This window comes from Daktulosphaira vitifoliae, unplaced genomic scaffold (assembly GCF_025091365.1).
Source record: "Daktulosphaira vitifoliae isolate Bord-2020 unplaced genomic scaffold, ASM2509136v1 Scaffold_1, whole genome shotgun sequence".
NCBI lineage: Eukaryota > Metazoa > Arthropoda > Insecta > Hemiptera > Phylloxeridae > Daktulosphaira > Daktulosphaira vitifoliae.
In genome coordinates, this window is record NW_026099572.1 from 17,766,624 (window position 1) to 17,780,061 (window position 13,438).

The 13,438-nt window shown below is 25.1% G+C and overlaps 1 protein-coding gene across 2 annotated transcripts; it reads right to left on the reverse strand.

The window, feature by feature from the left end:
• Positions 1 to 9,645: 9,645 nt before the first annotated feature.
• On the reverse strand, positions 9,646 to 13,213 carry LOC126910496 (uncharacterized). 2 transcript variants are annotated; one of them, XR_007705252.1, is made up of 8 exons: positions 12,868 to 13,213; positions 12,579 to 12,748; positions 12,278 to 12,526; positions 11,992 to 12,175; positions 11,734 to 11,906; positions 11,375 to 11,531; positions 10,386 to 10,513; positions 9,646 to 10,261 (listed from the first exon to the last, which is right to left on the reverse strand). XR_007705252.1 is itself a non-coding variant. In XM_050693121.1 (6 exons), the coding sequence occupies exons 1-6, from the start codon at positions 12,908 to 12,910 to the stop codon at positions 11,508 to 11,510; spliced, it is 843 nt and encodes a 280-aa protein (XP_050549078.1). In that variant the 5' UTR covers positions 12,911 to 13,213; the 3' UTR covers positions 11,274 to 11,507. The 2 variants fall into 2 exon arrangements, 1 of the variants encoding a protein (XP_050549078.1); XM_050693121.1 differs by lacking the exons at positions 9,646 to 10,261; positions 10,386 to 10,513 and having other exon boundaries at positions 11,274 to 11,531.
• Between the last annotated feature and the right edge of the window lie 225 nt (positions 13,214 to 13,438).

The window sequence follows — 13,438 nt, forward strand, 5'->3', positions numbered from 1 at the left end:
GGTTATGTCGACTTCCCTTCAGACCTTTCTAACAGAAATGTTGGCGAATGGCATAACCCAATTGAAAAAATAATTTTCCTATTCTCTCTACACTACCATTATAAAAAATCTTTTGTGCAAAGCGTTAGAAAATGAGTCGACAGAGCAGTATTAAAATCCGTTTAAGTGTTCGTCTGTGCAATTAAAAAGGTTCTTATTTACTGAAAACTAGTACAGGCAGACGTGTCCTTAACCCCTATACACGCCTTGCTCCTGTCTTACTCACCAAGGTAGGTATATTAAATTTCCGCCAACACGTCAAAACCATTCACCAGAGTTCGGTGAGATACCTTTTGTTCTCGATGCCGACAATGAAAGCTTATTTTTTTTCCACCGATTGAGCTTTTGTATACCAAAATACTTTTTATGTTTAACACGACAAAAATAATATACGATGACACTTTAAATAACACACATCGTTCATTCGAATTTAACATCAGCTGGCCATTACCACGAGTGTTCTATTATATTTTTCGTTGAATACTATGAAACTTAAAAATATAATACATATATATGAAATATATTGATCCAATTCCTGAAATACTAACAATCATAAATTTCTAAAATAAGTTTTAAACGTAGTATATAACACCATAACTTATTTTATTATTATTTATTTTATGTTTAACGTCTTCTTTAAAATTTATTTCTTGTACTAGAGAGAACAGGATAACTTACTCAGCCTAACGCAATGGAATGGAACCCTAGTAATTAAGCACAGGAGCACAACATGTTACCGACCAAAATTGATTAGGTTGCTAGGTAACTTATTTTATAAATATGTTATTTAAAATTAACATGAATAGTAAATAAAAATAAAAGAATGGAGGATCCAAAGTTATACATCGTAGTTTCATAGTGTTAAAATTTCAATGATATCTAATAACTCAACTTGTATATGTATTTATAATACTGCCATAAGACTTGACGAAAATTCAAATATTTTTCTTTTTTAATAGTTTTCATTTAGTTCTGTAATAAAATAAATATATTTTAAACACATAATGTGATAGACGATCAGCTTTAAATATTGTTTTATCTGACTTATATGAAAATTGTTTTGGTTTATTTTTAATTTTAATTATATTATATTATAATATATTATGATGTAAACTATAAAGTACATTTAAACATTATATTTATTATTCAACATCCTATATCTGTTAAACTCACAACAGGAACCTATCACAAAAATATTATTATTTTCGAATTATTTAGTAAAATTTTAGTATATATGTGAAATAAAATTCGCGAGAACCAAGTTATTGAATAAATTATAGGAAGAAATCAAAAAAATAAAACTATGGACTGCCCAAGAGTAGGACCTAATTCAATAACACCAAAAATATCATCAAAGTAACTTTTTTTTTATTTTATAGTTGTATTAGAGGCGTGATGTGGCGCGGTGATCACACTAGTTATGTCGAATGAAAAAGGGATTATTAAAAAATATTATTTCTCATAAAAAAATAATGTTGATCCATACACTTTTCAATATGTTATAGCATTATAAAGTTAAAAATGTAAAAAATTAAATCGAGAATTTTCACACAATAATAGCACTCGGTAGACATTTTCACCGTGAAGACAAAATAAAGTTCGACATTTTTTTTCACATAATAAAGTAAATTACATTAACTTTAATTTAAGATATATATAAAAGTGTTAGACTTTCCGGAACAATTTCAAAATTTAAGTTGAAAAAATTGTCATTTTAAATCCTACCCTGTGGGCAGGTAAAGGGTCAGATATAAAATATACCAAATGATAGGTAAAGACATCATGCATCTATAAAAAAAAGAATTATGTTGATTCGGTTATTTTTAAAAAAGTTATGGCTCTTTTAAGTAAAAAATATTTTAAAAATTTCGAAAATTTGTAATTTTTATGGAGGTTTCCCCCATTTACGGAGAACGAGGGAATTTTTTTCAATTTTTGAGGGTAATGTCTTTCGACTAGATACGATTTGTGATCTTTTGACGTACCATTGAAAGAAATCGGTTCGGTGAGAGCTGAGAAAAAGTGGTAACAGACACAAAAAAAAAAAAAAACACATCTTAGTAAAACCAATACCTTCTCAGCTTCGCATCGAAGCTAAAATTCAAGTCTTATAAAATTATTTTATAATCATAATATAATATTCTATAATATTGAAATATTAGATTAAAGTTTGAACAATTTTTAAATCATTATAATGTATTTAGTTTTAATTCGATGATTTTTGAATAACTAAAAAATTTGTGAAACAAGTCAAAGATTTCATACTTATTAAACATTGATTCATAATTATACAATTGAATTATTAAAAAAAAAAATGCTTCGATGCAAATCTGTAGATAGTGTTTATTTTAAAAAAATTGGAGGATTATTTCAAAAACTACATTATCTCCTATTTTCTTATTTATATCCTGAATGAAAAAGGGATTATTAAAAAATATTATTTCTCATAAAAAAATTGTGTCGACCCACACAATTTTCAATAAGTTCTATCATTATAAAGTTAAAAATATAAAATAAAATTTTTTTACAAAAATTGTATTTTAGCTTCGATGCGAGCTGAGAAGGTATTGGTTTTACTATGATATGTTTTTTTTTTTTTTTTGTTTCTGTTACCACTTTTTCTCAGCTCTCACCGAACGGATTTCTTTCANTTTTTTTTTTTTTTTTTTGTGTCTGTTACCACTTTTTCTCAGCTCTCACCGAACGGATTTCTTTCAACGATACGTCAAAAGATCACAAATCGTATCTAGTCGAAGACATTACCCTTAAAAATTGAAAAAATTTCCCTCGTTCCCCGTAAATGGGGGAAACCTCTAAAAAAATAACAAATTTAAATATCGCTAATTTTCGAAATTTTTTCAATTTTTTTTATTAAAAAGTGCCGTAACTTTTTTAAAAATGAACATATCAATATAATTTTTTTTCAATAGATGCATGATGTCTTTACCTATCATTTGGTATATTTTTTATATCTGACCCTTTACCTGCCCACAGGGGAGGATTTAAACTTTTTAACAAAAAAATAATTTTTTCAACTTAAATTTTGAAAGTGTTCCGGAAAGTCTAACACTTTTATATATATCTTAAATTAAAACTAATGCAATATACTTTATTATGCAAAAAAAAAAATTTGACCTCTGGACTTGTCTTCGTGGTGAAAATAGACATCAAAGTTAATCAAAAATTACGATTTTTGTAAAATAATGTTTTTTTATATTTTTAACTTTAAAATACTATAACTTATTGAAAAGTGTATGGATCAACAAAATTTTTTTATGAGAAATAATATTTTTTAATATTCCCTTTTTCATTCGACATACTTTATCTTAATCAACATATTAATAAGGAACTAGCAGATCATGTAGCTTTTGGAATAATACACCAATTTTTTTTAAATTAAACACAATCTAAAGATTTGCATCGAAGCGTTTTTTTTTATAGTGATTTTAATCACTGTCAGATATCATTATACTTAATCCAACTATGCCACGTCACCACTGTGCCGCGACCCCCTGTGCTGGGTTTTTTTTTATTAACTTTGATGTCTGTTTTCTCCATGAAGACAAAATAAAATTCGAAATTTTTTTTTCCATAATAAAGTATATTACATTAACTTCAATTTAAAATTTATATAAATTGTCAGTATTTCCGGAACACTTTCAAAAACTAAGTTGAAAAAGTTCTTTTTTCTTCATCCATTTTTAAGTTTTGAACTCCCCTTGTATAAAGGGTAATAGTCCGATTAAAAAAAAATGTACATCACATAAAAGAAGAATAGTTACTTATAAATAAATAGTACTTATCTTAAAAAATGATAAGGATCCATACATTTATTAAAAGTTATTTATAATCAAGTTAAAAATGTAATATATAAAATCGAGAACATTAAGACAAAAGTAGCATACAGTAGCCATTTTCACCGTGAAGACAAAATAAAGTCCGAAAATTATTTTTTTCATAATAAAGAATATCACATTAGATTTAGTCTAAGATTTATATAAAAGTGTCAGACCTACGGAACACTTTCAAAAGTTAAGTTGAAAAAGTTAATTTTTTGTGAAAAAGATGTCATTTTGAATCCCCCCTGTGGGCTGGTAAAGGGTCACAAAAATATATCAAATGATAGGTAAATACCTAAGGTATCTATAAAAAAAATGTTTATGAATTTTTTCATTTTAAAAAAGTTAGTGCAGTTTTAAGAAAAAAAATTTTTAAATGTTGAAAATACCGACTTTTAAAATTGTAATTTTTTGGGGGATTTCCCCCATTTATGGAGAACGAGGTAATTTTTTCAATTTTTGAGGATAATGTCTTTCACTAGTTAAAATTTGTGATCTTTTGACGTATTTTTCAAAATAATCGGTCCAGTGAGAGTTGAGAAAAAGTTTTAATAGACACAAAAAAAATAAAAACCTTGTAAAACTAATACCTTCTCAGATTCGCATCGAAGCTAAAATTAAATTAACATACTAATTAAATTAGTATGTTGAATTAATTATTAAAAAATAAATGTTTTCATAATAACATTTTTTTTTAAATAACACATCAATTTATTTTAAAATATACTAATTAATATATTGAAAAATATGTTATATTACAATGGAGAACCCTCACTCATATTTGGAATTCATCCAATTAATAAAATGTTTTTTGAGTAAAACGTTTTAATAAAAACTACTGATACCATTACTCAATTATTTGGGTGGATGAGTGTTGAACCACGACAAATTTTTCGGCTATTTTTCTTCAGATCCCAAATAAAACGACCAGCTGAGTGTACTAGACTTCGTGGGTACAAGATCTTTTACACTAGACTGCTTTTGGCGTAAAGATACTAGTAAAGCGTCGGGTGGATATGAAGACAAAAACGAATTGGCTTACACTTGGGTTTATTCAGCTGGATTTATGTACCGGTACCCAAAAGGTCAATCCGAGCTTTCAATAAAAACCTCTATGTTTTCATGCCAGAGTGTAGTGTGGGTGTTTAGTAGGTAGGTAAGTAAGTGGAAAGGGGCACATAAATTAAATCTTCACAACAAGGGGAACATGAAAAATATATCGCCACTCTTGACATGAGAATTATTTACGATCGACTATAATTTAACACGAGGTTTTCCTCCACCCTCGGCACTACAGCGCAAAGCACACGCACATATACAACATCCTCCTTCGTCGTGTCACGGCGTTGTTTTATGGACAGCTATGAAACACTTTCGTTAATTCCAAGCGGTTCCCTGTTTTATTTATTATTATTATTTTTTTTTGTACCATTTTGCTCTTTTCGCACAGCTTCTTTTCCCTATATACCCTAGTTGTTTTCACGTTCTGTGACTTCTTTAAATAATACAGTAGTTTTTTTTTTCAAAATTTTACTGCACCTTTGTCTTTTTATCCTGTCATAACGCATTTAAAAAAGTACGCTTCTACATAGCAATAAAATCTAAACATTTTAACACAAACTTTAAAAGTTTGAAAAATAAAGAAAATTTACAACATTCATTAATTTTATTATTATTGTTAAATATTTAGAACTTTTTAAATTGTTAGATTCAAAATAAAATATAAATTTATCAATAGTACTGTCACAACTATGTAAGACTACTATAGAAATTCATCATTTTTTACTTTTTAGTATAGATTAATTCATTATTGTTATTTATCAAATAAATATAGACTTAAGTTATGATATTGGACTTAAATTGATTATAAACATTAAAAATAAAGTGTCATACAATGTACATGTTATTGAAGGTCAATACTTAGAAGATATTTTTCTCAAAATTTCTTTTTTAAGTTCTTACAATGTTCTATGTTCATTGCTCAAAATCACGTAAGTTTTTGATACATTTATTACATATGATACAACAGCTTCTGAAGGTTTTGATGCTTAATTATATTTCCTAATTACAATTTTATATTAAAAAATAATAATTTATCAAATTTCATACGATTTAAGTTTTAGAAATATTTTAAATTACCTATTTTTATGTGCTCATATTAACAATATCTTTCATCATGTTTTTACAAAAAAAAAATAGTTTTTTTAATAATGATTACATAGTATAATATGTAATTAAAAGAAACATAATAATATTTTTCAACTTTGAATTTCAAATGATTATTATTATTTTTGGTACTGCGCAATATTTAACGTTTATTTGGAATATCATAATTTTATTCGTCAAGTTTCCTTTAAATTTTTCAATTAATGCTTAAATTTGGCTTCTTTATTTTTATCAAAAAATATAATTGTTCTAATGTGACAGTTTAATAACAATGATTGTACCTAATTCAAAACAATACTTTAAAATTAAAACTGAAAAATTTGAACACTTTAAAAAATGCATGACGTTTAAGTGTATGGGTAATTAAACAAAAATAACTGAATAGAGTAGATGTTTATATTAAGCTAATACGCATAAAATTTGAAAAAGGTAGCTGATAGCAGTATACGCTCTACACAAAACTAACGTTTTATGCAGTAAATTAGTTTTAATACGGTATATTTCAAGAATAATCCAAAACACGAAAATGTGTTAAAAATAAAGTTAGGAAAATTCCTTTGGGACCTTTTGAGGACGGGAATGAAATATATACGACCACCATTACTCCTTCCACCATACTTATTCTTTTATATATCTCTTTTGTCCCTGCCTTTGCTTTATCCACATTGCACCCTGTCTATTCTTGTATGCCTATATATTATTTCCTTTTTTCTGGAGATATTACAAATCGCGCTCATAAATAACACCTTAGGGGAACAGATATAATAAAACAATACTGACGAAGGTAAAATAATAGATGAGGATCTATCGTCAGTAGTTAATTTGTTTTTGTTGTTTTTTTTAGTAGTTTGACTATGTTATAACACCTTCAAGGGACTTAATTAATAATTTTTATTTCTATATTTGTTATTACCATATAAAATGAAATGAGAAATCACTTTATAATATATTATTATTACTATTTGAATATTCTTTCTTCATGACTAAGATTAACTAATTTTTATTTGTAGTATTTTTCTGAAAAAATATGTTATTGTAGATAACTGTTATTGTTTCATTGGTACAATATTTTAAGGTAAAATTTCAAATAATACTTAATAAAATGTAAATTTATATTTTAATTCTTAAAGGAGCCTAATAAACATTCGTATCTATGAACTAAACTTCGTATTAGTATTATAATAATTTTATTTATTCATTAATTTGAGTCAAAAGTGAACTACTGTTTCGTAAGTATTTAAAAATGTATTTAAAAGCAATTATTTAAATTCTCCAGTAATTTATAAATAAATTTTTATGAGTAAAAATAAAGTAAAGTAAAACACTTTCGAAAATGAATAGTTATTATTTACCACTGCCAAATGTATCATTAATAATGTTATTATTGTTTTATTTAAATGTAATACAACATTATGATTTATAAACCAAAATTCCTAAACAATTTATCAATAGTCCTAGGTGGGTAATAAAAGTTTCACTCGTAAATTCATTAATTTTATCCCAAGTATCGTTTAGAAAAATCGAACCCAGTGCGTTTAGCGCATGAATGTATGTTTGTCTTTCACATTTTATTATTTCCCCTTAACCACATTCTACAATATAATTTATTACTACATTATGTGCACATTGTGAATATTTTTTCCATTATATGCACTACTATTACTAGACCTACGTAGGATTTGCAAATTTATGAGGCGCCTGGGAGTAGTTCATATAAAGCGTTTTAAGAAAAACAGTGCACAATGAATGCATACAAGCTGCCGAACGAATTATATAAATTAATATCTCCAGTATAATAGACGTGTCAATGTAGATTATACTCCCTAATAATTTTTTTTTTAATAATGTCTTTATAATGTTATTAAAACATATAATGTTATAAGAATGTTTTATACAAATTTTTTTAAATTGCTATCTCGGATGGGTGTTAACTTCGACACTTGATCAAAATAACACATTACTTTAATATTAATATTATAATTAAGAACACGGATATAGAAAAAATTAACAAAATGATAGTAATAGGCTACAAAATAAGGCATACAATTATTGATTATTGGTTACTTATTCCATTTTTACTTTTTATTCCATTTATTGAAAAAAACTTNTTATTCCATTTTTACTTTTTATTCCATTTATTGAAAAAAAGGCCGAAAAACCGAAATATTCTTTCAAGTCGAGTTATATTGTAAGGAAACCGAAAATAGGCATATGAATGATTATTTCTTCAGTTTAGCTTTATACTTCAAAAAGAGTAAATAATAAAATGCATATATTATTAAAGTACTAAATTGAGTAAAATTGAAGTTCGTCGGAAATGTATTACTACAAAAAAATTGTTTATTGAAGATTATAATATAAGTTTTAAATTATAGTACCCTTGATATTATTTCATTAAATTGTGTTACTAGTTATTAATAATATTACATTTTATAAATAATTATCTTTATAAATTTCAACTTATCAATTAGCAAGTACTTAAGACATTCTTGGTCATTGAAGTATCATTTCAGACTAATATGACTATCGCGTTAAAATACGTGACATATCTAACATAGTCTGTTATAAACTAATTCAAAATTTATATTATTAAATCTAAAAAAACAATTAAAAAACTAATCTAATAAAACTATTTTTATTAATTTTTTTTACATTAAAATTAGTATAGTAAAAAGTTAAAAAATACTTCAATGATTTCAAAAATTTGATTTATATATAATTATATGTATACAAATTAACCTAAACAATGATATAATATTTTATAAATTCATATTTCGGACCAGATGTAATTTGGCCTAAAAAAATATACTTTATATATTAATAAGAATCTAATCATACAGTAAACTTTTATAAGTTACATTTTGGATAGTAACCATTTGATTGAGTGTGACAATAAATAATGGTATGAATCTACACTTTTACTATTTGCATTCAAATTTGAACTGAGACAGACATGTATTTCTTAGTTAATTATTTTTTTCATAACGTATAATATGTATATTTTATATTTTTGCTTATAAATTTTATTATTTTCTTTTTAGTTTTTTAATCATGATATCCAGGGTAGAATCTAGTAAGGTGAAAAATCCAACTGCTTACAAAATAACTACACTCGAAAAAAATGACTAAAAAAAGGTCATATGAGTAGTCAAGTTTTATAATATCCCCCCATTTTTATTTTCTGGGCACGCTGTAATATATATATAACGTCATAATGTACATAATTATCAATGTTTACCATATTTTAGAAATAACTAGGACTTCAGATAAATACAAGTGATTATTAGTCATTATTATTAATAGGAACTGGGTAGGGCTATAATAAGTGTTCAGTAATACTTTCTTTTGTTAACTCGATCATTTTCTCTGATATCAAATGACTTTTATAAAAATATATATTTAATTATAAAAACATATAATAAAAAATTTAATTTTACTGTGACATTAAACATTTTGATTTTAGGGATATTTTTCAATAACATAAATAATTAGTTTAAGAAAAATTCAATTTGATTAACAAATTCATTATCAATATTATACAAAAAGTTATCAAGATTTTATTTCAATTTATTTGTAATGATTTTTATTATTAAAAAGCATGAATTTTATTAATATGTAATAAGGAAGAGTATAAATTAAGTTAAATTATGTTTCTTTGTTTTTATTTATTATTTAAAATGCCCTGGAGGCTTAAATGTGATTTGTTTCTAACTCTAAATTGTTATTTTTTTTTTTGCTAAAGCAAATTTTACAGTTAATTTAAGCTTAGCAGTCGCGTAATTAGGGTTTATCTGTAAGAAAATTTTTTACTTCTTCTTATAAACGAAAAAATAATTGTGTCTTCAAAATATAATTATTTTTTTCATGTGGGGATGTGACACTCATTAATACCGCAATACTTTGCCAGTTAAGTTCAGATTATAATTGTTTAGCTATAATTTTATATTCTATTAAAGCTTAAAAATAATAGATAAAAAATAAAAATCTAATAATAAAGAGTTCTGTTTTCAACCGTTAGATTGATGAATGCCAACCAATTTGTTGGTGAATCTTGGGCAATTATTGAGTACAGTAATTTCACACTTGCTTTCTATACTAAGGGACATAGTGTTTGTTGTCATTTAAATTGGCATATTGTAACCCTTCCGACTATTAACAGCGACAGGTGAAGCTTAACTTGATCGCATCTAAAGTGTCCACTACACCACACTTCACCCCTTAATAAAGAGTAATGCGCATTAATTTATTTTGAAGTGAATTTTTAAATTGTTAACAGCAAACCCTAGTTGAGTTGTTTAAAATGCAAAATTTTCTGTTTTATAAATAATCTTGAGAAATTACCTTTACTATTCCTCTCTTCAGCTATCAAATTGAAAATTCTTATAATTTGACGATCCAAATGACGGTAGTGATATCGTTAGATAAATAATATGAAGCTTCTTATTCATCATTCATTTTAACGTATTTAACTATTTTTAACATTATTTGATCAATTTATTTATATAAATAATAAACAATTATTAAAAACATAGCTTGACAAGATTTGGGTTATGGAATGTTTATGAAAATTATTTTATGTTTCTGAAAAGTTCTTTAAAACTAATTTCAAATATATCCTTAGTTTTTCTCTGGCATCAATATTTTAGCTACGATGTGAGTAAATTAATTATTTTTCACATAAAATGTTAACTAAAGAAAAATATCTTTTTCAAAATTATATTTATAATATCATGATGACAATTATATGCAAATTGTGAAATTGTTCCGTAAATTATTACATTTGTTGTGGACTTTTAGTGTTGAGCTTTACAGTATTTTTACACCAAAAAAAGATGAAGCTGAAATTCTCTCTGTAACTCTTTTTTTTTTTCTGTTTACGTTATTATTACTTATTATAACGATAGAAAATAATATTTTAATTAAAAAAATACCAAAATATAATTTTTTGCGTCACTTTTAATTAACGTAATTAACACTGTAAATTTAAATAAAAAATTAATAAGTCCAAAAAAAAATAATAACTGTTTTTCTTTGTTATTCAAAATGAAAAACAGTAATTATACAATTACTCACTTTGTGGCTAAAATACTGATGTTACGGAAATTTTTTTAGAAATTGATGTTAAAAAACATATTGGAAATAAAAAATTATCTTCATAAACATTTTATGACCTAAATTTTGTCAAAAATTGCCAAACTTTTATTGAAATAATGTTCAGTTTTAACAAAATTTAAAATAAATATGAAATCAAATATTTATTATCAAACTAAAAACTAGTTAATAAAATATTTTATGATTTAAATAAGAAAAGTTTAGTAAAAGGACATTACTAGTTCATTATCTACATATCCCAGGTATGTTTTAATAAATATAAAAGTTCTTAGTCCAAATCGAAACGTCCATTTTATTTTTATTATAGTCCATTGATCATTGATAATCATTCATTTCAACTTTTAGAAATAGTTATTTTTTAATAGAGTCATGAATCTAATAGGTAAAAAAAAAAACAAAATATGAATAAGGCAAAATATTTATATAACTTTTAAGTATTTTAAAATTAATAAACTTAATATTCATTTCTATCCACTCAATGATGTATATAGTATAGTAGTCAGTCGTAGTAAATAAAGCTTAAAATATTATATTCATTAATATTATAGAATATTTTTTAATGTAAACTTTTGTTTACCTGATCCCAAATGTAGCAATTAAAACCGAAATTCACATTTACATATTTATGGTGAAGATCATGAAACATTACATCAGGTTGCCAAGGTTGCCACCAAAATGGTTTTAAATTGATACCAGAATGTTGAATAATGCCATGGTAGTAATTATATAATATAATTAAAGAAAATGATACTGAAATTTTATAATTACTGTATACTATTATAATAAAGTAAAAAATGTTTAAAAATAAGTATTAGTGTTAAATAGTTATACTTACACCAATGTACTGGTATGACAAAAACAGGCAACATCGAACTAGCTTGCAAAGTTAAAATTTCAACTGGATGTAGTGCTGTTACAGACCATGAGGTTGGTTGATAATATCGATGATGTAGATAGTGAAAATTTACAAACAAAAAACGCGAATGATACATTCGATGAATCCAGTACGTTGTGTAATCCTAAAGAAATAAATGTATTTAAAAATATAAATTGATTCATTTGCATAAAAGTTATTATTCTTTAAGTAAACTTTAAAATTTTAAAAATTTATTAAAAATTACTTGATATAAAAAAATTATCGGCCATTGTAAAATCCACCAAATCCAAGAATAAGAATTAAATTCTAGGTAAAGTGTACTGTAACCACCACACGTAAAATTCGTTGCAAATAACGCTGAAACAATATTAGTGCATGCTAAACCAACGACACCCCATTTAATTTGATCTAAGTACAATTGCCAAGTTAACCATTTATTAGGTTGACATTTCCATTCTACTGTTTGACTTTGTCGACGAACACTGTATGACCACTAAATTAAAGTATTTAAATCATAGAATATATTTTAAGTAAAAGTATACTACCTCTAAATATCCACAACAACTGAAATATATGCCATAACCTATAGCAAAAGACCAAATTAACTGTGAACGAAATTCTTGGACAAAAGATGCACATTTAAGCCGTTCGGGATTATCATAGTAAAGTTTCTTATAATAATTCTTTACATGTGCAATAATCGAAAGCCATTGTCCTACGTAAAAAAGACTTAGTAAAAGCTATTATAAATATTAATAATTGTTAAAATCACATAAAATTTGAACAATTTATAATTATTTCGAATTCTTTAGTTAAAGTGTTCAGTATAATTACCGTTATGAAAAGTACTAAGTAACGTTACAATTAATTGATCCATTACACATTCCAATAAAAGTGTATCTTATATAGCGAACACATAAAATCAAAATACATCGTGTAACAATGAATACAAACCAAGTTAAAACTTATATAATTGTTTGATAACATACATAATCACATGCTTCTATCTAATAGCAAACACTTTAAGTTCAGATAATTGCTTTTAAATAATTATATATTAAAAAAAATAATCAATGACGCGCTCGTGACAAAATCACCAACAGTATCCAGCTTGAGATCATAATGGTAACAATGAAATGACACAGTGCTTGATAACTTTTTAATTTTTCTACAATTTGAAAATCTTTATTTCTCAACAACTTTAATAGTAATTAAAAATATATTTAAAATTCAATATTAAGTATAGGTCCTAGTGGTGAGAGTCCATTCAAAAAATTTCATTATTATTTAACATTTCAGCGATATAACAAATTTACTGTTCTAAAATTATTAGTTATCATGTACTTTTATTCTCTATATTAATGTAGTCAAAAATTATTTAACAATCATACTGCAAATAACTCAA